General features: G+C 35.5%; 1 protein-coding gene and 3 non-coding genes across 4 annotated transcripts; 3 read left to right on the top strand and 1 right to left on the bottom strand.

Moving 5' to 3' along the window:
- Positions 1-10,078: 10,078 nt before the first annotated feature.
- Positions 10,079-10,185, bottom strand: LOC125578686. The gene has a single exon (XR_007316769.1). It is a non-coding gene; the product is annotated as a small nucleolar RNA R71 (small nucleolar RNA).
- Positions 10,186-14,922: 4,737 nt separating this feature from the next.
- LOC106367359 (microtubule-associated protein 70-2) lies at positions 14,923-18,855 on the top strand. The gene is made up of 12 exons (XM_013807121.3): positions 14,923-15,162; positions 15,284-15,556; positions 15,658-15,743; positions 16,202-16,267; positions 16,349-16,519; positions 16,627-16,797; positions 16,890-17,045; positions 17,150-17,296; positions 17,378-17,449; positions 17,536-18,075; positions 18,163-18,350; positions 18,431-18,855. Exons 2-12 carry the CDS (start codon positions 15,313-15,315, stop codon positions 18,468-18,470), a joined length of 1,881 nt encoding a protein of 626 aa, XP_013662575.1. The 5' UTR covers positions 14,923-15,162; positions 15,284-15,312; the 3' UTR covers positions 18,471-18,855.
- Positions 18,856-19,225: 370 nt separating this feature from the next.
- LOC125578800 lies at positions 19,226-19,312 on the top strand. The gene has a single exon (XR_007316883.1). It is a non-coding gene; the product is annotated as a small nucleolar RNA Z159/U59 (small nucleolar RNA).
- Positions 19,313-19,391: 79 nt separating this feature from the next.
- On the top strand, positions 19,392-19,477 carry LOC125578799. Its single transcript, XR_007316882.1, has one exon. It is a non-coding gene; the product is annotated as a small nucleolar RNA Z159/U59 (small nucleolar RNA).
- The last annotated feature ends 5,946 nt before the right edge of the window (positions 19,478-25,423 follow it).

Here is a 25,423-nt window from a genome sequence, read left to right as displayed (position 1 = left end):
GCATTGTGTTTCTTTCCTCTACTTCTTGATGACCTTCCCTTAAATACTTTCCCTCAGATACCATTACCATTCATATATGAAATAAACGTATTCATTGGAAACGAGATATATACAAAAAGAGTTAACAAAGTGATCATATTACTTATAGATTAACAAGTGCTATGGTGATCATATTACTTATGGATTAAGAATTTGCCAATCGACCAGGATTAGATCAGGCAATTTGTATTGGCACACACAATGGTCACACGGTTTCTGTCTCATTAGCCAAGCAGAATGCTTTGCAGCTACAAAACCGCTGCATTTAGTTTGAATTTGTTGTCCATTTTAACCACAATTTAAATTTTCTGATTACTTCTGTTATTTTACATTATTTTATTATTTAGGACTTGTGCGATTCTCTTGTACGAAAAATCCAAATACTATTTGTCCTAAAACTGTATATCTTCTCGACACTTTCAATAAGATTTTTTTCCCCAATTTGTTAGTGTTGTGCTTTTTGCAAATCCAATCTTAGTCTATAAATATTATTTATAAAATGCAAATTCTTCCCTGCATGTGGCATATTTGAATTTATTGTAACATGGAAGGGAAGCAAATCACCGTCCTATGTTATTGGAACCCATATTAATATGCTATATCATTTTAAGGAAATAAATTATAACATTAGTACATATGCGCTGTGAAATGATGATAGGATGGGCATATGTTAAGGAGTGGTATTAGGATCAAAGTCTCTATGCTCCACTAGCGTTGTTTGATTCTTCAAGGCATAGCAAAGAAGTGCACATGGGTGCATGCAGCTTTCTTCCCTTTTCTCTTTTTTCTACTTTATTTTATCCTCCCTTTCCTTTCAAATTTAATTGGCGACGTTAAAAAATTTGGTGACGATACGGGTTATTAGATAAAGTAAGAAAGAGCTAGCGGTTGATGACGATACGGTTGATCGATGAAATTGCGTTTCTAGACCGATTGTGTTACAAAAAGTAAACTATAATATGTTATGATTTTATAAAAGTAAGAACTTACAATATCATTTTTTATGTGTTTCCTGCAGGTCATAATTTGATGAAGATATAGATTCTAGCGACTAGAATTATGTATTAGTCATGACCGGTCTTTAGCATAGTGGATGAAAAATATACTTAGTTTCCAAAATTTAAATGATTAATGTCTTTTTATCTTTCAAATTGATATGAAAAAATAGTATATGTATAGATTCACCTCACTTCAAATTTGAATTTGTTTGAAATCCTATAAATTTTAGAGTTGACCCTAGTGTTGGTGGTGGTACAAATTTTGTAACATTGTGGTTATAGACCTATTATACCTCAAAACACATATCATTAGATTTTCTAGATTGACGTTATGTGATAATTTTATAGTAATTGATTTTTTTAAGTGATGTTACACGTGTTCTAAGTAGTTGAAATGATATATATATATATTTTTTCGAACAAATGTATATAATGATTAGCCGTAAAATTCAGAACGCGGTTCGTCCGCCATAATTGTATAGGAAGATCCGTTTATGGCTGCCCACATAACCTATTATTTGCAGATCAAGGCAATGACGTCGCTGTTTGTCCTAAAACTGTATATCTTCTCGACACTTTCGTAAACGTTTTCAAAAGCGTTCTCCGCATGTTATAGTTGAGTTGGTAGCCACAAAACCAACCCTAACAGAGTGTAAATATATCAAAAGAAAATATTACAATATTCCCGAGGAGTACTAAACCCAATGGATTGGTATTTTACAGCAATATTTTAGCCCCTTTGTGTTTGTAGTGGAAGCAAGCATGTGAGCACAAAACTCTAGTTAGATTAAAAAAAAATCGTTTGAGTAAGATTGCAGGATTTCCGACTCAAGAATATCAAATTATATAAGGTGTTTAATTTATAATTCTTGTCCCTGGCAAATCTTCATTTTATAGAAGCTTACTTGTTTACATTGTAGTTTTATAGAACTATTCACCTACATTGTAGTTTTGGAGATTGGAGATATAAATTTTTGGGAGCTTCAGCCACATAGAACTGATAGCTGGATTTGGAAGAGTTTGTGTAATCTGAGACATCTTGCTCGCCCCATGCTAGTGTGTGAGGTTGGTAACGGTAGAAGTGCAAGTTTCTGGCACGACAATTGGACATCTCTAGGTCCACTGATTGATATCACAGGACCGAGAGGACCAGCGGTTACGGGACTATCTGAGAATGAAGTTGTGGCGGGGGCAATTAATTAGTAATGGGGCCTGGTGGATTAGTAGAAGCCGTAGCAGGAACAGGTTCATATCATTGTTGAGGGAATGTCTTCCGGAAGTGGCTCCTATTTTATCGTCAGAGGTGGACGATATTTATTTGTGGAAACCGGGAAATAATGCAGCGTCGAGTTCTTTTTCAACAGCTAATACATGGGAAGCCCTTCGAACGCAAGGAGAGACAGTGTTTTGGCACAGACAAGTGTGGTTCCAAGGGAGAATTCCAAAGCATGCTTTCATTACTTGGGTGACGGCTAGAGACAGATTGGGCACTCGGGACAGAATGAGAAGGTGGGGGCTTCAGGTACCTGCGGGTTGCATCCTTTGTAACGCTGCGGATGAGTCAAGGCAACACCTGTTTTTTGACTGCTGCTTCAGTGCGGAGGTGTGGTCGTTCTTCTGCACTAGGCTCTCAATTACTCCTCCTGTGATATTTGAGGATGGGTTAAGATGGTTGAGTAACCCTTCCTCGGATGAGTTTTTGAAGTTGATCATCAAGCTTGTATATCAAGCAGCGATATATAGTATTTGGAAGGAAAGGAATGCTAGAGTGCATAACCAAAGTTTCAGACCAGCTCGGATTTTGATTGCTGAGATCAAGCAAGTAGTTCTAGCGCGTTTGGACCCCTTGTCAAGAGCTCATAACTCTTGCAGAACAGATACAACTTTGCTTGGGACTTGGTTTGGTAGATTTTGAAGTTTGTGGAAGGGTAGAAGAGTATATGGATTTCCTTTTTGGAGAAAGCTAGGAGATAGCTAGGAAATAGGCGACAGAAGTTTGCAGAAGAAAGTACAGGTTTGGATTCAGTCTTTATTTCTTGATGGCCCGGTTGTGGGTTTTTTTTCCTGCAGTAGTAGAGTTGTAATTTCTGATTAAATAAATAAAAGAATTTTTTAAAAAAAAAAAAAAAAAAAAAAAACTATTCACCTACATGACCTGAATTTAACCACTACACTAAAATAGCTTCAAAATTTTCTGAATTAGAGGGTGTGAAGCAAAGTTTTCTTGTTTTTTTAGCTTTGAAACCACAGAGTATGTAGACCCATATAAGACCGGAAAGTAGCATTCATTTGCTTATATTGCATATTTACACATCTATAAAAGTGATAATATGGCTCTTTATTCCTAACTTAAAGGTTGATATTCTTAGGTGATATCTCTTAGAATATGATTCTAAATGTTAGTGAAAAACAGCAGTTACAAGTTCATATACTTTTCTTATCGTCGTGGTCCATTGATTTTTACGAACCCAACTAACCTTACTTGAGAGAAAAGAGAAGAAGCATTATCCCTCGAAAAGGGAAAAAAGGTAACAAACATATATTTCGGACATCGAACATTTCCCTCTTTTCATGCGCAAAGCATCTAATCTTCACTAATTACTAATTACACCTTTTTCTTACTAATCATACAATTAAACATTAGTGACCACGTCAACATATTTTAATCATGATTTTGACTATCTACCTTATATTTTATTACCTTTCTTATATTTACCTTATATTTTATTAGTTCCTCAAATTGTATTATGTTTTAGACATTTGTTTTGTGTTTCACAAATTAACATTTTTTTCTATTTTTTTAATATTATAAAGGTAACAAAAAATTATTTAATTAAAATGTTACTATATTTATATAAAATATGATTTTGTTATTTTATTTTATCTAAAAGATCATACATTTAAGAAAATAGATAATAGTAGAAATTAGATATGTCTCACCCTATATCCTATAAGTTGTTTCTTAATTTAGTAGATACATAAAATAAAAAAATCTGAATGATGTTCTCTTTTTTGCAAATTATCGTTTGTCAAAAGAATATAGACCAAAATATAAATCTAAAAATAAAACTTGTGGATCGGATAGTCTTAGGGGGTGTTAGTGGGGATGAGATTTATAATGAGTTTTAGAATTTCTAAGTCTAGTGTTATTGGTTTATAGATTCTCATATTCTCATTGAAATCTATTGTTATTGGTTTGATGATTCTATAACTCTATACAAAATCATTTGTTATTCAATATACAAAATTCTCTACATCTCTTTTCAAATTTAACAAATCTCTCAATTTTTAAAATCAACAAACTCTATAGAAATCTAAGTCCCACTAACATCTCTTTAATGAAACATAAAAGCAAATTAATAAGCCTAACAAGAAAAACTGCCGTTAAACTCCTTCTAGACAAATCTTATGACCTTAAAATAAATTTAAGGAAAAGTAATTGCTGACTACATGAAGTATTGACCATCACATGATTAACCATACAAACTAAACTCTTATATATATATAACTATATGAAGAATATGTTATGCATAACATCATCCCTCAACTTAATGTGTTATGTAGTTAACATCACGAGTTTAATTTCATTCATCCAAAAATGAATTAGATGTCAGAGTCCGTTTAAATATCTCACTTCATCAATTAAAATATAACCGACCCGGTCGTAATTTAACTAAAATTATATTTTAACCCACATTTTAAAATCATAAGAATTTATTTAACAAAATCTAATTTACAAAATCAATATGTTCTAACATTTTTTGATAAGTAGTGTTTTAACATTTTTATTTTAGTTATTTGAAAAATATATAATAATATTATTTTTATTTTTAATAAATATAAAAGTTATATAAGATATTATGTAATTTTGTTTTTAATTATTTTAATCTGTTTCATTATGAACTTTTAATAAAAATTTGTATTTCGTTTGATTAATTGTGAGATATACTTATTTGACGTCAATTTATAAACACTTTATTTATTTAAATTTACTTGATGTCAACTTAAACCAAACATAATATCGCGTATATAAATATTAATTATATACTTTTAAGAATAAAAAATAATCTAAGAAAAAGAATCTAATATAAATTTTTACTAAGTTTAAATGAATGCAATTTCTGTTTATGAAAATATGAGTAAAATAATTCATCAATTTAATTAATTTTATATCAAACAAATAAGATGTTAGAATCAGTAAATTGACATCAAGTAAGTTTTATAATAAAAATTGATCAAATAAATATATATCTCACAATTAATCAAATGAATTACATAAATTTTATTAAAATTTAATAACATAACATATTAAAATAACTAAAAACAAAATTTTATAAAACATATAGATTTTGTAAATTATATATTTTAAATAATCTTATGCTTTTAAAAGGCGGGTCAAATCTAATTTTACTTAAATTACCGTTAGTAACGTCATATTTTAATTGATAAGATTTAAATGGTTTCTGAAATCCACATCATTTTTTGAAAAATAAAATTAAATTCGTTATGTTAACTATATAACATAAATAAGTTGAGGGATATTATTATACAAAACATGTACTTCGTGTAGCTATGTATACATAAATTTATTTTGTATGGTTAACCATGTGATGGTTAAACATGTGATGGCCAATACTTCATGTAGTCAGCAATCATTTTTCTTAAATTTAAAAAAAAAAATTGGATACCTTGTCAACATAATAAATTCAAGTAAAACTCTATCCTAAAAAATCCTGGTATAAATTCCGTAAAATACAATTACTTTTGCATAAACTTTGTTTCCTTTTTTATTTTTAAATTTAAATCAAAAAATATTTAAGAGATCGGGAAACCCAAATCCATGTAAACCACTATAGAAAAAACAGTAGAAAACATAGTACTAACAGGAAAAATGGGTAACAAACATATATTTGGGACATCAAACATTTTCCCTCTTTTCATGCGCAAAGCATCTAATCTTCACTAATTACTAATTACACCTTTTTCTTACTAATCATACATACAATTAAACATTAGTGACCGTGGAAGCTTTCTTAATCCACTAGGTTGACCAATAGTTTATCTATATTATTAAAACTGAATTACCTTTTGATACTGTTTGAAAATTTAGATAGTAAATTAAATTAAATTTGTTTGAAAACAAGAATAATAGATTAAATATTTTTTTATTTACATATTTAGTCACTGTATTTCTTTCTCATTTACAGATTCTGTCGTTTGGAAATTTGGATAGCAGATTAAATGAAAATTATTTGGAAACACAGATAGCAGATTAAATATTTCTTTTTATTTACACATTTAGCCATTGCATTTCTTTCTTATTTACAAATCTGCCACTTTACTTAAAATCAAAAAATTAAATTAATTACAATGAATTGTTATTTCTTTTTGCTGAAAATAAAAACACAAACTATAATATATAGTATATATTAATCTGCTACAATACAAATTTCAAGAAAACCAAATATCATAAAATTAATAATAATTTATAAAAACCTACTGTAAAAAAAAATCATTTTTAAATAAATAAACAAAAAAACCAATAGGTTAATATATGAATATTAAAATTACATCAAATTGCATCAAGTTATAAAATTATAAATATAATATTAATTACAAATAAAAAATTATTATCAAATATCTATATTATAATATAATATATTCTACTCTAAATATATTTTACAAAACATAAAAATATAAATGGACATTTTATAAAATCAATGGTTTATAAATTTACATTGAACACAAGTTAAATCCAACACCTGTGCGGGGGCTCGGATCAAGATCTAGTTAATGTTTATACACCAGAAGGTCTGGGTGTCAATTTCCGGAAAAAGCGGAGTTATAAGAATTAAAGGGAAAATGCTTATAAGAGATCTGCAACATAGCACAAGGAGTACTGTCAAATGTGGATCTATAAGACAGCCCAGGTGATGCAATCAGGCGTAAATACTCATACGATATGTAGAATTGTTGGCTCTAGAATCTCATAGTTATAATATCATAATTATCCAGCGTTAAAAAAACCATATGGGACCATGTCAACATATTTTAACCATGATTTTGACTATCTACCTTATATTTTATTACCTTTATTACATTTACCTTATATTTTATTAGTTCCTCAAATTGGATTATGTTTTAAACAATGTTTCGTGTTTCACAAAATAAAATATTTTTCTTTTTTTTTTAAATATTTAAAAGGGTAACAAAATTTATTTAATTATAATGTTAATATTTATATAAAATATGTTTTTGTTATTTTATTTTATCTAAAAGATCACACATTTTAAAAATATAGTGAATAGTAGAAATTAGACATGTCTCACCATGTATCCTGAAATTGTTTCTTAATTTAGTAGATACACTAAAAAAATCTGAATTATGTTCTCTTTTTTGCAAATTATCATTTATCAAAAGAATATAAACTCAAATATAAATGTAAAAATATATGCAAATCATCAAAAAAATATAAAAATATAAAAAAAAATCTAAAAATATAACTTGTGGATCGGATAGTCTTAATGAAACATAAAAGCAAATTTATAAGTTGAACAAGAAAAACTGCCATTAAACTCCTTCTAGACAAATCTTATGACATTAAAATAAATTTAAAAGAAAAAGTTGGAGACCGTTGTCAACATAATAAATTCAACTAAAACTTTATCCTCCAATATCCTGATATAAATTCCGTAAAATACAATCACTTTTGTATAAACTTTGTTTCATTTTTTTTATTTTTAAAGTTAAAACAAAAAAATAATATTTTAAGAGATGCGGAAACACAAATCACTGTAAACCACTATAGAAAAAACAGTAGAAAACATAGTACGAAATACTAATATAGAATTTTATAAACATAGTTTATTAATCTGAAAAGTAAGCATGTTCGAACTCAGTGTTTATTGATATCTTGCATATTTGCATTGTTTTATCCATTCATCCATGAGCATTTTCATCATATAGATTAGGATTCAGACATGTTTAGGTTGCATTTTGCATACATGAGTCTCTATTAGGTACTGGAGTACCACATGAGGTTATTTGGAGCTCAAAAGAGGTGAAAAGAGTGATCTTTGGACGAGCACAGCCGGAGCGACCTCTCGGAGCGACGGCATGAGGTCGCTGTGCACCACATCCCGGAGCGACTCATCCAGAGCGACTGCACAAGGTCGCTCGCGTTTTCACGTCTGGAGACACACATTTACACCTCGGAGCGACCTTCCAGAGCGACGTGCTGAAGTCGCTCCCGAAGCTCAGAGCGACCATACCAGAGCGACAGGGAGAAGTCGCTCGCGTTTTCATCACCCGGAGACGCGAGAACGAGCCCGGAGCGACCTCTCGCAGCGACACAGCGAGGTCGCTCCCGAAGCCTGGAGCGACTTGTCGGAGCGACGGGCTGAGGTCGCTCCGTGTTTTGTTTCTGCTCGAACTTGTGATTTCTCAAGGGCATTTTGGTCATTTCATTATGCACGTTTTACATTTCTAAAACCTATGTTTTAAACATCTTTTGTAGCCACCAGAGGCAGATTATCTTTTAACTTTTGATCTATTGAGAAATACACAAGGATCTCTTGGATTTTGATTGTTATGTTCTTGTGTTCTTGTTGATTTCTTATCTATTTCTCTACATGGTTAATCTGAAATCCAATATGGGTTTAAGAGGAATCATGGAGATTAGTGAGTAATCACCTTTTGAATTCATGGGTTAGGGAGATTAAGGGTGATTAGGTTAGAGCTAGGATGTTTTAGTGTAGATCATTCATATTTCCTTGCTAGTAGAGTAATCATAATGCATCTTCTGAGTTGGCCACTCAGTTGTTGATCCTTAGGCATTTCTCACCCGAAAGGTGTTCGATGAAATGCCCGAGACAACTCTCCTAGGCTTTTAGTATACTTTGCCAAAGACATTTGTTGTTAAAGATGCTAAGATAGCTAATAGACTTGTTAGTAATGATTGCTTTCATATTATTCAACCAAAGACATTTGATGTTTGAGATATGTTAGCAAATGAGCATTCATCTAGACATAGAGCTTGCTTAGAATTGTGTCTAGGCTTAAGGTTGATAGTTTGATTGATCATTTGCCATCCTTAGTTCGATACTTGATCACCCAAGGTCTAATCCCTATGCCCATGAGTTCTCTTTTCCTTTAGTCAAGAAAGTATCATTCTGTTATTGCTTTCTAGTTTTAGTCATAGTTTAAAACCCATCTAAATCATTGTTTGCACTTAGATTAAGTGAGTACTTGCATTCTCAGTGCTTTGATATCCCTCAGAACTGGTTCGACAATCATTTATACTACAACATTTGTCTTAGGAGCCTTGAAAACTCCTAACATCAAATTGGCGCCGTTGCCAAATTCTGAGTAGATTTGAACATTGAGATTTAGTCACTTGCTTGAGACTAAGTCATTTTTATTTTCTTTTGTTACTGACTCTTCTTCACCTCCCTTTAATCTACAGGTGTATGAACTTGAGGAGCAGGGGTCCATCAAACCTAGTTCCAAGAGCAGCAGACATCAGGGCTTTAGAGAGAGAGTGTACTAGAAAGAGAAGAGAAGAAGAACATCAGGCTCAATTGCAGAGACTGAACACTGACATGGGAGACGTCCATCAAGAAGATGCAGGCGTCAATGGCGCTAACAACAATGGCCCACCTAACCAACAGCGAGCAGCTCGCCCCATTGGCACTTACGACCGCCCCAACATTCATGGTCATAGATTGGGAATCCGAGCACCCGCTGTGGCAGCCAACAACTTTGAGATCAAATCAGGACTCCTCAACGTGATCGAGAATAACAAGTATCATGGCTTGGCTCTAGAGGATCCATTTGATCACTTGGACAGGTTTGACAGCTACTGTGGGTTGTCAAAAACCAATGGTGTGTCCGAAGATGCCTTAAAGCTCAAGCTATTCCCTTTCTCTTTGGGGGATAAGGCACGTCAGTGGGAGAAGTCTCTACCCAGTGACTCCATCACTACTTGGGATGACTGCAAGAAAGCATTCTTGGAGAAGTTCTTCTCTACTTCAAGAACTGCTAAGCTGAGAAACGAGATTTCCAGCTTTCAACAGAAGAACTTGGAAGGCTTCAGTGAAGCCTGGGAGAGATTCAAGGGCTACCAAGCTCAATGCCCACACCATGGCTTTTCTAAGGAGAGCTTGCTGAGCACATTCTACCGTGGTGCTCTTCCTAAGTACAGAGCTAGACTGGATACAGCTAGCAATGGGTTTTTCTTGGGGAGAACTGAGGAGGATGCAGAAGAGCTGGTTGACAACATGGTAAAGAGTGATGCAGTCTACAGTGGAGACCACGACAGAAGCAGTAGAACAGATGATAAGCAGACGAGGAAAGAGATCAAAGCTTTGGAAGACAAGATCGACCTTCTCATTGCTGAAAAAGCCACCCAAGAGCAGCTGAAGTTTGTTGGTAACTCCAGGCAGGAAGATCCACTTGCTGTCAATGAGGTTGAGGGTTTGGAAGGTCAGGAAGAGTTGTGTTTCATCAACAACAATGGTAGCTGGTACAAAAAGGAGCCCAACTTTCAGTACAACAACTACCAACAGAAATCCTATCCCAACAACCAACAGAGTGGTTATCCGCCTAGAAACAACCAGCAAGGCAGCTATCAGCCTCAGCAAAACCCCTCGTCTGGTTCCTCTGCTCCTCAAGAGAGCAGCACTGATACCTTACTGAAACAAATCTTGGAGTCTCAGACTAGAAGTGAGAAGCATGTTGGTTATGAGTTGAAGAACCTTCATACCAAGATTGATGGGAGCTACAATGAGCTCAACAACAAATTCTCTCACCTTGCTTCTACAGTCAGGAATTTAGAGAATCAGTTTGCTTCCATGAACACTCACCAGAATCGCCAGCAAGGATCTCTACCTGGAAAGTCTGACCAAAACCCCAAGGAGGCCAAAGCTATCACCCTTAGGAGTGGTAAGCAGTTACCTCCTAAAACCCTCACCAAGGATGCTGAGAAACTAGGTGAGGGGGTTGCCATCAACATAGATGATGAAGTGGTGATTGTTGATGAGAAGATCAATGACGAGATCTTGGAAAAGATAGTGGAAGCCAAAGGTAAAGGAAAGGTTGGGGAAGAGAAGAAGACAGTAAAAGATGGTGAAGTTGTTACTCCAGCAAGTGAAAGTTCTTTTGTTCCTCCTCCCTATGAACCCAAACTTCCATTCCCTGGTAGATTCAAGAGGCAGCTGCTAGAGAAATACAAGGCTCTGTTTGAGAAGCAAATGAGTGAAGCTCAGGTTGCAATGCCCATCATCGATGCTTTCATGTTGATTCCTCAATACAGCAAGTTCTTGAAAGATGTTGTAGCTGCAAAGAAGAAGGAGATGGAAGGCATGATGATTCTTACCCATGAGTGCAATGCCATCATCCAGAGGCTTGATGTTCAGAGAAATTAGAGGATCCAGGAAGCTTCACACTACCTTGTGCTCTTGGACCTATGGTATTTGAGAAAAGTCTCTGCGATTTGGGAGCTAGTGTCAGCTTGATGCCTTTGTCTGTTGCAAAGAAGCTTGGATTCACTCAGTACAAGAAGTGTAGACTCTCTCTGGTGTTAGCTGATCGTTCAGTGAAGTATCCTGTGGGCATCTTAGAGGACCTCCCTGTGAAGATTGGAAGGTATGAGATACCTACAGATTTTGTGGTGCTTGAGATGGGTGAGGAGGCTCAAGACCCATTGATTCTAGGAAGGCCATTCTTAGCTACAGCAGGAGCTATTGTTAATGTGAAGGAAGGCACGATTGATCTCCATTTGGGTAAAGAGAACATCCTCCACTTTGACATCAAGAGGAAAATGAGGAAACCAACTGTGTTCGGGCAAGCCTTCTACATTGAAGAGATGGACACCCCTGCTGATGAGCACCTTGAAGAGTTACCACCTGAGGACGACGAGGAGGGAGCATCTCCCTCTACTCATTCCCTATAGAAGGTAACCCACCACACTCCCTTGTATATACCATTTCATTTTTGCATATTAGTCTTCTTTTCGGTATCTCTCTCTCTACTTGACGACACAGAGACTGTGTCACTCAAGTTTGGGGGAGGTACCAAGTATTTGATCATGTTTGCTTTGATGTTGTTTCATTGAGTCATGCATGGCATACCTATTTGCATAGATAAAAAAAAAAAAAAAAATCAATCATTTAGTTTGCATCATTTGCATTTTTAGGAGAGTCTAGAGCATATAGGTTGCATTCACTTGCATTGGGAGCAATGATTTGAATGCCTTGTAAAGAACACTACGTTGCACTTGACTAGCTTTTGCACCTCTCAAAAAGACTTGTATGTTTCGAGCCTTGAAAACTCTTCCTGAAACTTGTTGATTGCTGAAACTCAGTCTTTGAAGCCAACTACAACCTTATTAGAAATGAATGAACTTAATGCTTCTTGCTTAGGGTCCCTTGTGTACTGAGTCATGGCTATACACACTGGAGTTGTCACATCTTTTATGCCAATCTTTTTGACAAACTCTAGTGGTAGACCACTCCCAAAACCTTTCCTTCCTTTTAAGCTTTCATTGTTTGATGAGTGAGGCCTTCTTCGGAAAGTCTTACATGCGCATAATGTTGAGAGTATCGGGAACGACAATGCTTGATCTTCATTTTTGCTAGATTGGACACTCTTTTGTCTAGCTATAGGTGGGAGGGTGAGTGTTGTGATCATGATTTGGGAGAAATGAAAAATAAAAAGGATAGACTCTTTGTGCTTAAGTGAATTGATTTTCTGGGATAAGTAGAGAACCTCTAGCTCTAGTTTTGAAAAGTCTTGGCCCCCAACCTAAAAAAAAAATATATATAAAAAAAAAAAGAAATCGAAAAAAAAAAAAAAAAAAGAAAGAAAAGGGGGCTAGCAAAGTTGTTAGGAGCTAAGAAATGTTTTGAGGTTGTAGAAAAATCCCTTGTAGATTTCAAAAAGAAAGAGTTAAAGTTCTTAAGATCTTTTGGTGAGAGATGTGAGTTGGGTTTGACATTTGGGAATGATTGTGTAATGATATGTTTGGGAAAAGGGTAGAACAATGGAGATTGAGCATTGTATGCATGAGTTGGTCCCTTTCTTAGATATATTATGTGCAATGTCAAGGCTACTTGTTTTGAGAGTAAACCACCTTAAAGATCATATGTTTTGAACCTCTTGAATCACTTGAATAAAAGCCTTCCCTTACCCAACCAAATGACTTGGACCAACTGACCATTTGCAAGAATTCACCTGATGTTTTGTGCTTAATGAATGTGAGAGTTGGTTGATTTGAATGTGTGGATGCTTGATGATGAGTGTAAGAACAAAAAGAGTTAAGATAGGCCTAGAGAAGCTAGAGTGTAATAAGAGAGTGTGCTAGTTGTGTTTCTTTTGGCTATGTGCTCCCACCTTCAACCTCTCTTCCTATGAGTTCTAGAAAGTTCACTTGTGGACAAGTAAAAGAACAAGTTTGGGGGAGTTGATATCTTGCATATTTGCATTGTTTTATCCATTCATCCATGAGCATTTTCATCATATAGATTAGGATTCAGACATGTTTAGGTTGCATTTTGCATACATGAGTCTCTATTAGGTACTGGAGTACCACATGAGGTTATTTGGAGCTCAAAAGAGGTGAAAAGAGTGATCTTTGGACGAGCACAGCCGGAGCGACCTCTCGGAGCGACGGCATGAGGTCGCTGTGCACCACATCCCGGAGCGACTCATCCAGAGCGACTGCACAAGGTCGCTCGCGTTTTCACGTCTGGAGACACACATTTACACCTCGGAGCGACCTTCCAGAGCGACGTGCTGAAGTCGCTCCCGAAGCTCAGAGCGACCATACCAGAGCGACAGGGAGAAGTCGCTCGCGTTTTCATCACCCGGAGACGCGAGAACGAGCCCGGAGCGACCTCTCGCAGCGACACAGCGAGGTCGCTCCCGAAGCCTGGAGCGACTTGTCGGAGCGACGGGCTGAGGTCGCTCCGTGTTTTGTTTCTGCTCGAACTTGTGATTTCTCAAGGGCATTTTGGTCATTTCATTATGCACGTTTTACATTTCTAAAACCTATGTTTTAAACATCTTTTGTAGCCACCAGAGGCAGATTATCTTTTAACTTTTGATCTATTGAGAAATACACAAGGATCTCTTGGATTTTGATTGTTATGTTCTTGTGTTCTTGTTGATTTCTTATCTATTTCTCTACATGATTAATCTGAAATCCAATATGGGTTTAAGAGGAATCATGGAGATTAGTGAGTAATCACCTTTTGAATTCATGGGTTAGGGAGATTAAGGGTGATTAGGTTAGAGCTAGGATGTTTTAGTGTAGATCATTCATATTTCCTTGCTAGTAGAGTAATCATAATGCATCTTCTGAGTTGGCCACTCAGTTGTTGATCCTTAGGCATTTCTCACCCGAAAGGTGTTCGATGAAATGCCCGAGACAACTCTCCTAGGCTTTTAGTATACTTTGCCAAAGACATTTGTTGTTAAAGATGCTAAGATAGCTAATAGACTTGTTAGTAATGATTGCTTTCATATTATTCAACCAAAGACATTTGATGTTTGAGATATGTTAGCAAATGAGCATTCATCTAGACATAGAGCTTGCTTAGAATTGTGTCTAGGCTTAAGGTTGATAGTTTGATTGATCATTTGCCATCCTTAGTTCGATACTTGATCACCCAAGGTCTAATCCCTATGCCCATGAGTTCTCTTTTCCTTTAGTCAAGAAAGTATCATTCTGTTATTGCTTTCTAGTTTTAGTCATAGTTTAAAACCCATCTAAATCATTGTTTGCACTTAGATTAAGTGAGTACTTGCATTCTCAGTGCTTTGATATCCCTCAGAACTGGTTCGACAATCATTTATACTACAACATTTGTCTTAGGAGCCTTGAAAACTCCTAACATCATTTATGAAAAAGATGATGAGATTAATTAATGCTAATCTTTCCCTCATCCTCTTGCTGTCTTGTCAAATCTATTGGAGAGAAGAGAGAGAGAAACAACTGTAACAGCATTTAAATCTCTAATCTCACATTCTCATCTCTCTCACTAGAAAAAAAGAAAAAAAGAAAGAAAGAAGACGAAACAGTTCTCTCAACTCTCTCTCTCTCTCTCTCTCTCTCTCTAGCCTCTAGGTTAGCATCATTCTCTCCTCGTGTGGGAGCAGAACTCTCTCCATCTCTCTCGAAATCTGCATTATTATTCAACTCACTGACGACAGTGCTGCTGATACTTTTTTGTTTTTGGACTGTATAGGTGTCTAAGCATTTTGGATCAGATCGGAGATGTCGGATGTTTCCGGCGACGGAGATGTATCGGCGAATGCAACTGAACCAGCCACAGCGTCGTATCCGTCACTGACTGTGTCGGCGTCTTTCAAGGAGAGCGGAGGCGGAGGAAAAAGCTCGTCGAAGAGGAGGCCAATTAGGCCGAGCTTCGACGCAGCGGCCGACAATGAGTTCATAACTCAGCTTCATGGCTCGGATCCAGTTAAAGTGGAGCTTAATCGACTTGAGAACGAAGTTAGAGGTTTGAAATATACAATGCTTTGCTTCGATCTATAGATTCTGATTCTTTTTATTTTTATTTTTTTTTGTTGATTTAGTTTTCTTGTGTGTTGGGATGTGCAGACAAAGATCGAGAGTTAGGGGAAGCTCACGCTGAGATCAAAGCGCTTAGGTTGTCTGAGAGACAGAGAGAGAAAGCTGTTGAAGAGGTTTATTCTTCTTCTTCTTCTTGTCTGATTCTGGTTTTTTTTTTTGTGTTGTGTTCGTTTGAGATTTAGCAATTCTTTTAAGGAAGTTCTTGTCTGATTTGTTTTGTTGTTTTTCTTGTCTGTTTTTTTTTTTGAGATTTAGAAATTCTTTAAAGAAAGTTCAATCATTTTCTTGATTTGTTTTTGGTAGATTCTTTTTTTTTTTTTGGATTCAGTTAATTAATAATGGTTGCTACATTCCACATCAGAGTTTAGATCTTTCATTCACCACAAAGTCTTTAAGTTTTTAACATGAAATGGTTCAGCTGCATTTATCCCAAGTGCATTCAGGATCTTTACTGCCACATAGTTCTTCGAACAATTATTACATCACGTGTTTGTTCTTGACTTCTATAAACTGTGAAGAGTTTTGAAGACTGGACCTGTTATTTATATTGACTTTTCCTCTTATGTGTTAGCTTACGGAGGAGCTTGCTAAGCTGGATGAGAAGCTCAAGCTGACCGAATCCATTCTCCAAACTAAAGTATTGGCTTTATAATCCTTCCTTAGCTTTGATTATGTTACACCTTTCAATTTATTAATACATATAATAACCGTGTTGCAGAATCTAGAAATCAAGAAAATCAATGAGGAGAAGAAAGCCTCGATGGCTGCTCAGTTTGCTGCTGAAGCCACCTTAAGAAGGGTCCATGCTGCACAAAAAGATGATGACATGCCTCCAATAGAAGCCATCCTTGCTCCATTAGAAGCTGAGCTTAAGCTTGCACGCTCAGAGGTGTTTTTACATTTCCTTTTTAAAAGTTTAACTGCTTCCCCTCTCTCTCTCTCTCTCTCTACCTTTATATTGAAATCACGATTCAACTGCTTTGTGTTTCTGAATAGATTGGGAAGCTTCAAGAAGACAACAGGGCTTTGGATCGTCTGACTAAATCAAAAGAAGCTGCCTTGCTTGATGCTGAGAGGACCATTGAAGGTGCACTGGCAAAAGCAGCCATGGTTGATGATCTTCAAAATAAGAATCAGGAGTTGATGAAACAAATAGAGATCTGTCAGGTTCTGACAGTTATCATCTTATTCTTTGTAGTTACTCTTATCACATGTCGTTTGCCAACAATCTGATTAGTTTTTTTTATTGTATGTTTTAGGAAGAAAACAAAATTCTAGACAAGATGCACAGGCAGAAAGTCGCTGAAGTTGAGAAGCTCACTCAGACAGTACGAGAGCTGGAAGAGGCTGTTCTTGCAGGTGGCGCTGCTGCAAATGCCGTGAGGGATTACCAGCGGAAATTCCAAGAGATGAATGTAAACTATACACACACAAATATAAAGCCAATAAAGTCTCTATAGTTTCTTGCTACAAGAATTGTCTATTGATAAAGAAATTGCATTCTTGATGTGTCTTTCAGGAAGAGAGGAAAACTCTAGACCGAGAGCTCGCACGTGCGAAGGTTACGGCAAACAGAGTTGCCACGGTGGTAGCAAACGAGTGGAAAGATGGTAATGATAAAGTGATGCCTGTGAAGCAATGGCTTGAAGAAAGAAGGTTCCTACAGGTTTAATACCCTCTCCTAGATACTTGGGATGAAACTTATCATGTCAACATTCTGACCTCTTGATTCTCTAACTCCTTGCAGGGAGAAATGCAACAGCTTCGCGATAAGCTTGCCATAACAGACCGAGCTGCTAAATCCGAAGCACAGTTAAAAGTAATGTATCTTTATGCATTAGTCCGCTTCTCTCATTTAATCTTCTGTTACATAAAACAGCAAGTAAAAGTTTGTGCAATTACCAGGAAAAGTTTCAACTACGGCTTAAAGTACTTGAGGAGACACTTAGAGGAACCTCAAGCAGGAACACACCGGAGGCAAGAAGCATGAGTAACGGACCCACCTCTCGCAGACAGTCACTTGGTGGATCTGACAACTTACAGAAGTTTCCATCGAACGGTTCCTTTTCGAAGAAAGCTCCAGTTTCTCAGATGAGACACTCCTTGTCTATAAACTCAACTTCTGTGCTGAAGAATGCTAAAGGAACATCCAAGTCATTTGACGGAGGAACAAGATCTTTGGACAGGGGGAAGGCACTCTTAAACGGACCTGGGAACTATTCTTTCAACAAGCCTGCTTCTGATGATGCCGCTAAGGAGACAGAGTTAGCAGCTAATGGGTGGAAAGAAACTTCTGAGGAGAAGCCACAAAGTGAAAACCCTGCAGCAACTGAGGATAGCGTCCCAGGTGTTCTGTATGATTTGCTGCAGAAAGAAGTAGTGTCTTTGAGGAAAGCATCTCATGAAAAAGACCAAAGCCTCAAAGACAAGGATGATGCCATCGAGGTATAGTTCTTTACATGTGTTTGTTTCTACTGTTAAGTGTTGTAAAGGGAGTTGTGAGTATATGATAATTTTGAGGTTTGTTTGTAGATGCTGGCGAAGAAGGTGGAAACATTAACAAAGGCGATGGAGGTTGAAGCGAAGAAGATGAGAAGAGAAGTATCTGCAATGGAGAAAGAAGTTGCTGCTATGCGTGTGGAGAAAGATCAGGACAATAGAGCCAAAAGGTTCTCAAATAGCAAGAGCTCTTCCAACACTGCCCAGATTCTTGCGTCAAGGTCTAGTTTTAACTTTCATGGTTTATTGTTTGATACACTTTGATTATTCAAACTGAATATGGTGTTTGGGGTATGTGCAGAGCTGCTGGACGAAGCGGCTTAACCAAGAGTAGCCAGTGAGATAGCAAGTAAAAGAATCTTTATAGGGCTCTTGTTATTTAACTTGTTTTTACTTGATTGTATTGCCAATATAACTTAGCATGCTTATGATCCTATCGTCACACCTATAAAAGAGAAGAGTTAGATGGGGTTTGAAGTTGGTTAGAGAAGTGAGAAGAAAAGCCTGAGGGAGGAGAGAAATGTTGACATTTTGGATAACATGTTCGTCTCCTTTTCGGGAAGTTAGTAGTTTGTGTTTGGGTGTGTATAGGTTTAGAGAGCCTTTGTATTGGCTTTGAGTTTGTGCAACTCTGATTCCTTATTTGTTTGTACTCTACTTTCAGTACTTGTGTGATTATTCGTTTGTATGTTTGGGTTTGCTGATATATATGTTTTTCTTATAAAATGCTTTTATTCATATACCTTTTTTTTTTGTTCAAAGCGTTTATTCATATACTTTTTGCTCTCTTTAACGTACCAACAGTCCACAGGTTTTGAGAAAAAAAAATAATAGCACAACCAAGAAAATCATGGGCCTAATAACAAAAAGCCCATTCATTATAGACCAAGATGACCCAAAGATTGAGCTAGGGTTTACTCACAAGTCCTGCCCCCTCATTCTAGTGGCATATAAATACAGTAGTGATGAGATCGTACCCTAACACCGTGCATCACCTTCGTTGCTTCTCTTCGAGTTTTCTTGATAGAATTTTTAGATCCTATGTCTTTCTATAAAGATTTATATATTCGTTTTGATAAATGTGTAGAAGTAGTTTGCCTCCGATGATGATCAAAACATAACTTTCGTTCTTCCGAGATTTTATCATGCGGAGAATTTATGGAGACCTGAACTGAGTGGAGGCATCTCTTTTTCAAAACTGTTCTTATATTTTTCTAAATTGCTTTCTCAAAACTAAGATTTTAAAAATTATTTGAATGAAATACTCTTATGATGTTAAAACTATTAACTTTCGTTCTCCTGAGATTTCAATGTGCTGAAAAATAATGGAGACCTGAACTGAAGAGTTTCTAACAGATCCAAGTTTTAATTTTTGTTATCGTGATTGTTACTAGTTTTAAAATTAAAAAAATTGCAGCATCAAACAAGTTTTATCCTTTAGACTGTATTGATCTTTGTATATTTTGTAATGAAAGATCTTGTAGGCTTTGGGCAATCGATTAAATGTCTTGTAGTGCCTAGAAAACGTGTGTGGATACACGATATGAAAAGGATTTATTAGTACTTTGTAAACTAAAATAACTGAAAACTGTGGATCAAACATTTTTAATTCACTGTATATTGTACTCATACTGGGTCAAAACCAGGCAAAATCATAGTTTCCAAAGTTGTTGAACATTTTGAACCAGACCCGGGGCAGGCCGATACTGAGCGAGTCAAAATTGTGACTGTTGTTCTTAACTCAAGATATCAATCTTTGTTTTCACCGAAGCTGTTGGTATGGCATTGTTGACATTGAATCCTTTCTATCACGGACTGAGTGTTTAAGTTATCTAGTATAGTAATAAAAAAAAATCGAGACATGTTATACTTAGGACAAAAGAATTGATGCTGTCCACGGACCAGGGTTTACACTTGGGACCAAAAATTGATGCATTCCCGTTTTGTTGTCATCAAGGTCCGCTTTCAATCCGGATGTCCTTGTTCGGTTTCAAGCTTGGAAGAAGGATAGTGATAGCCAGAAGGTAAGATGGGATGCACCGGTGGTATCGAATCTGTTGGGACATGTATTGAAGCAAATCATTAATTATGGGTTCAATAGTTAGATTAGATTGTTTTGCCGGTTTTGTGTCATGCCTTTCTTACAACTTATTATGTTCGTCTTGAGGTCTATTAGAGTTAAAGAGCCTGTTTATCTCGAGTGGTAAATGAACTCGGTTTGGTTGTTGTGAAAGTTACAGAGATGATTTAGGGCCTGACTGGTTCAACCGCAGCGGTTGCGGTTGCGGGAGTTTGCGGATGTGGGTGGTTGCGGTTTCTAGCGGTTTTAAGAGATTTGTACGACTGGTTCTGCGGTTAGAAATTGGTGCGTTTGCGGGATACTTATGACTGGTTAACTACCAAATGCAGCAGCGGTTAAATAATAAATTAACAATATTTACATTTTATACAATTATAAAAATATCAAAAATAATAATATTATAATAAATATAAAAGTTATATTTAGAAAGTTATAGTTTATTTTTTTTTTTAAATATAGAAAATATTTTTATTTTAAAGTTTTATAATATTAATTAAAATATAATAGATATATTTTAGCATTTTTATAATTCCAATTTAATTTTTTTATTGAATATTTTTATTTTTGTATTTATATTGTTTTAGAAAAAAAAGAATTTTTTTTATCCTCCCGCGACCGCCCGCAACTGCAAACGTTAGCTGGAACCAGCTTTTGAATTTATGAGGTTCAGAGCGATTTGGAGCGGTTTGAAGCGGTTTGTATCGATTTGAGCGATTGTTGCAAAACGCCAACAACCGCTACCAACCGCAAAAGCTGCGTTTGCGGGTGGTAGCGGGAAAACCAGTCATACCCTTAATTAGTTAGCGTATAATCTAACTTAGTGATTCAAGTGTTAGAAAATTGCATCATTTGTACGTCAGATCAAAAACTTATGTGGTTGTAATTCCAAGTTTACAAATTGGGTAATGAAAGTTGATTTTGAGTAAAAAAAATTGGACGGTCTAGTTCACACTATCGTCTAAAACAATAAAAAAAACTACAATTGACAAAAATGAGTTATAGCAGACAGGAATTTTAATCAAATAAATCTTTGGTCTTTTCTAAATTTGAGCATATCAGATGTGTTTATAACTCTCTCAATCAATATTCTGATTTTTCAAGACAATTCTTAAAACAGAATAAAAAGAAAAATTCATAAAACACATCCAAGAATCTAGGGACTATCATGTCAGTGTATACTCTGAATCATCAAGAGTCTATTTCCGATCTTTCCGCTTCCGTTCAAGTCTCTGCCTCTTGTCGTCATCCCACTCATGATCATACATTATATACCAAAGGTCAAGGAAATTGCTAGTAAAATCTGAAAAAATAATATCGATGATGCGTCATAAAGGGATTGTTTCATGATGCAAACTCAAGCAGTGGGAGAGAGATAATAAATTGGTTCTCTCTCTCTCTCTCTCTCTCTCTCTCTCTCTCTCTCTCTCTCTCTCTCTCTCTCTCTCTCTCTCTCTCTCTCTCTCTCTCTCTCTCTCTCTCTCTCTCTCTCTCTCTCTCTCTCTCTCTCTTTTTTAAGGATACGGGTCAAGATCACGACAAGACATCTTGCTGGAAGCTTCTTTACCAAGATATCTGATGTTTGGCTCTTCAAGATAACCTCAATGTTGCATCATACTACTAGTGCCCTTTCGCTCTCTGCCTTCGTACGATGATGGTCCCATACCCATTGATAAAGATGACTGATGTGGCATTGGAGAGTATTCCCCTGGCTCTGCAGATGAGAGACCCGTTGATCCCTCTTCGTCTTCCTTCTCTTGGAGGCTTCAAAATCATCTTTCAATGGGATACTTCTTTCTCTCTCTCTCTTTCCCTTTCTCTTTCCCTTTCCCTTTCTTCTCCCTGCATAGAGCAGAGTAGACATCAGTATTTTTATTTCTATGCGTAAACAGGACAACACTCCATATAGTTTCTATTTTCCTTATGATAAGTAACTCATAACATGTGAATATTCTACATCTTTTGATACCAACATGGATAAGAGGAGCCATGTTACCTTCACAATCATTGTTTCTTGGTCATCTTGCTTTCGGTCACGAAAATCATCATCTCTTCTTCGTCTAGAATCTTCCACAATAACTGATGTATTCTCCTCAGAGCGTCGAGTATTGTTATCGCTCTATGGATAGCTTGGATTGCTTTTCTAGTGTCGATTTTTTTTTCAGGTGGGCGGTTGCAGGTTATAGCCGACTCTGATGTGGGTTTCTAATTCTTCCATCGATCCTGGTCAAGCAGCCTTCAAGCGTCCATTGGTGGTTTATCGAGCTTGCATCTCAATCTCTATTTCATAATGTGAAGGAAGATTTGAGGTTTCTAGGAGACTGGAGTTTGTTTGGTTTGCGACTTGATTGGAAGGAGATCTTGAATGGGCCTTCGGCTGGAGTCTATTGTGGTCTTTGGCTTTCTTGTTCTTCCTTGTGGCATCCGGTCTCTGCTACGGTTAGTACTGGTTGTTCTCATCGTTTAACCTCATGTTGAATTTAGGAATTCATTTGATGAAGCGTCGAAGCGGGGAAGTTGTGCGGTGACTTAGTTTGCAGCCGACGGTTTTCCGAAATTCTTTGTAAGGGGCTGTGGAGCTTATGTTCAATTGCGACGGTCTTGGAGTAGTTGATCGTCATACGTGTATGTGTCTCATCTTTGGCTGCTCGAGTTGAAGGCTTGTTCTCTGATGGCTTCTTTTGTTTAAGAAGTGGTAAGTGTGTTGGTTCCTCGTGGTTCCTTTGGGAACGGTTGTGAAAATTTCGGTCCAACTCTAATAAGTTAGGTGTGTTTCGATTTTCCACTCAAGCATACTTCCAGCTTCGATCAGCTTCATCTTTCATGAATTTTATGTTTGTTCTCCAGTTTTCTATTAGCATATTAGCTTCTTTTGGTTTTATAAGTTTGTAGAATCGGTTTTAGTTCCTTTTGTTTGGCTCTGGGTGGTAACTTATATCACGCCGTCTTATTTCTCCAAAAAGGTTTATACCTTTGCAACTGAATATCGCTTCGGGCCTGTTGGGGTGGGGGGGTGGGGGGGAGCAGAAGCATGTTCCCAATAAGATAAAAAAAAACATAAGAAGTTAGATAGAAAAAGGATAGAGAAAGCAGACATATTTTAAAACATGTAAAATTTCAGCCCCCTCCCCCCCCCCCCCCCCAAATCTTCTCTGAATTGATGATATTATGTTTGATTTTCCTTCAAAAGAGGCAAAAAGTTAGATCTATATAAAGATCAGATTAATAAAAATTGTTGTTTGATATAAGACATTGATTATAAGTTCTTTATACATGAATCACACATATGTAGTATTGCTATAGCAATCACAACCATGCATGAACCGCAATCGCAAAACACTGTACATAAAAAAAACATTCTTTAGAAGACATCAATGAAAGTTTTGTATTTCTAATCTGACACACTTTTTTAATCAATAAAATTTTGTTGGTGATGTTTACAACACACCACATATTAAGTTGTATACGTTGTTATTTGATTCATATATTTCATATATTTTTAATAACATTAATCTTGTCCTAATATGTGGTAGTGTTTACCCTAGTTAACAATAATTTCCTTTAATATATTAAAGGGGAATTGGACTGTATAACCTTTAAACAAATTATAATTCATTAGATAACAAATTATAATTCATTAGATAACTTTCATCTACAATATATGTATTTTATGTAATAATGTTATATTATCCTTCAATTCAACCTGTGTAAGAATTATTTATTATAAAATAATAAATAAATAATTTAATAAATTGTGGTTATCATTGGTACACATCTCTTTTTTTCTTCTTCATCTTCTCCTACATTCTCTGTTTCTTTTTCATACATACGAACACAAACCACTTCATCTCAAGACGAAGAAAGAGCATGGATTTGAGCTTGTGGAATTGAGTTTGGAGGAGAAGATGGCACCGTAGAGAACGACGAGGTGACGTCACGATTTCTTTTTTTTTTAGTTTCTTTAATGTTGTTGATTTTGATTTTTTCGATGTTATTTAAATTGTTATAGTATACTGTATTGATATGGTATGGTGAAGAATAATTACTCTGGACCGGTGAATGTGTGTATCACCATGTCTGCAAAAAGAGGAAGATGTGAAGAAGATGAACTTGCCGACTATACTATATGTAATGAAAGAAAATTATAGTCTAGTATGATTCTTATATTTTTTGTACCATTCGCAAGTACCAAACTAAATAGTATGCTACAGTTGTTGTATTATTGTACCATCGATTGTTTGATAAATTCATTATTAATTAATTTCTAGCTTACAACTATATGTACTATACTATGTATTTTGTTCTATACTATTTGAGTTTAGAGTTTATACTTGAGTTTAGGGTTTAGAGATTTAGATTTAGGGTTTAGTATTTGGAAGGTGGGGGTTGAGGTTTGGGTTTAGTGACCATATTATGTATGTTCCATTTGACGATTAAGAAATTTTGCTTACCAATTTGTACTATATTTTATATTTTGTTCCATTCTATTTGGGTTTAGAGTCTATACTTAGGTTTATGGTTTAATGATTAGGATTTAGGGTTTAGTATTTGAAAGGTGGGACTTTAGGTGTGGGTTTAGTGATAGCATTTTTGTTTTAGTATTCAAAAGTTAGGTCTAAGTTTAGCATTGAGCAGTTGTGTGTTGGATTGGAGTCCTATACTATTCAAAAATTAGATTTAGATTTAGTTTAATATTACATAATATTATATACTATTTTTCAGATTTTGATAATTGGGTTTAAGGTTTATATTTAGGATTAGGATTCAGTAATTAGGGTTTAGGATTTAGTATTTAGATGGAAGATTGATGTTTAAAGTTTAGGATTTAGTATTTAGGAGTTGAGGTTTGGAGTAAAATTTAGTATTTACTAGATGTTAGTGAATTTTGAATCATATTATATTTCAGTGATATAGTATAGAAAAATCAGATGCATATTTATGTATTAAACAAAAGTGTGGTATTGGTTGTATTACGTGTGATACTTAATTGTGGAGTGTCAAATTATCGATGTCATCAATTTTCTCTCTCTATTACCGGTAACTTGAACAAAAAAAAAATAGTATCGAATAAAACTTGGCATAATTGTCATAGACTTAATTATGTCAAAATCAATGATCTGCACTTAATTTATTTTTTTAATTTGGTCATTTGGCAAATTGAGCGTATATTAATGACCATTTTGACATTGAAATGATGATGAATAGTTTAACGAATCT

Source organism: Brassica napus, chromosome A9, assembly GCF_020379485.1.
Source record: "Brassica napus cultivar Da-Ae chromosome A9, Da-Ae, whole genome shotgun sequence".
Classification (NCBI taxonomy): Eukaryota; Viridiplantae; Streptophyta; class Magnoliopsida; order Brassicales; family Brassicaceae; genus Brassica; species Brassica napus.
Note: the sequence above shows the minus strand (reverse complement) of the source record. Positions and strands in the feature narration are given on the sequence as shown.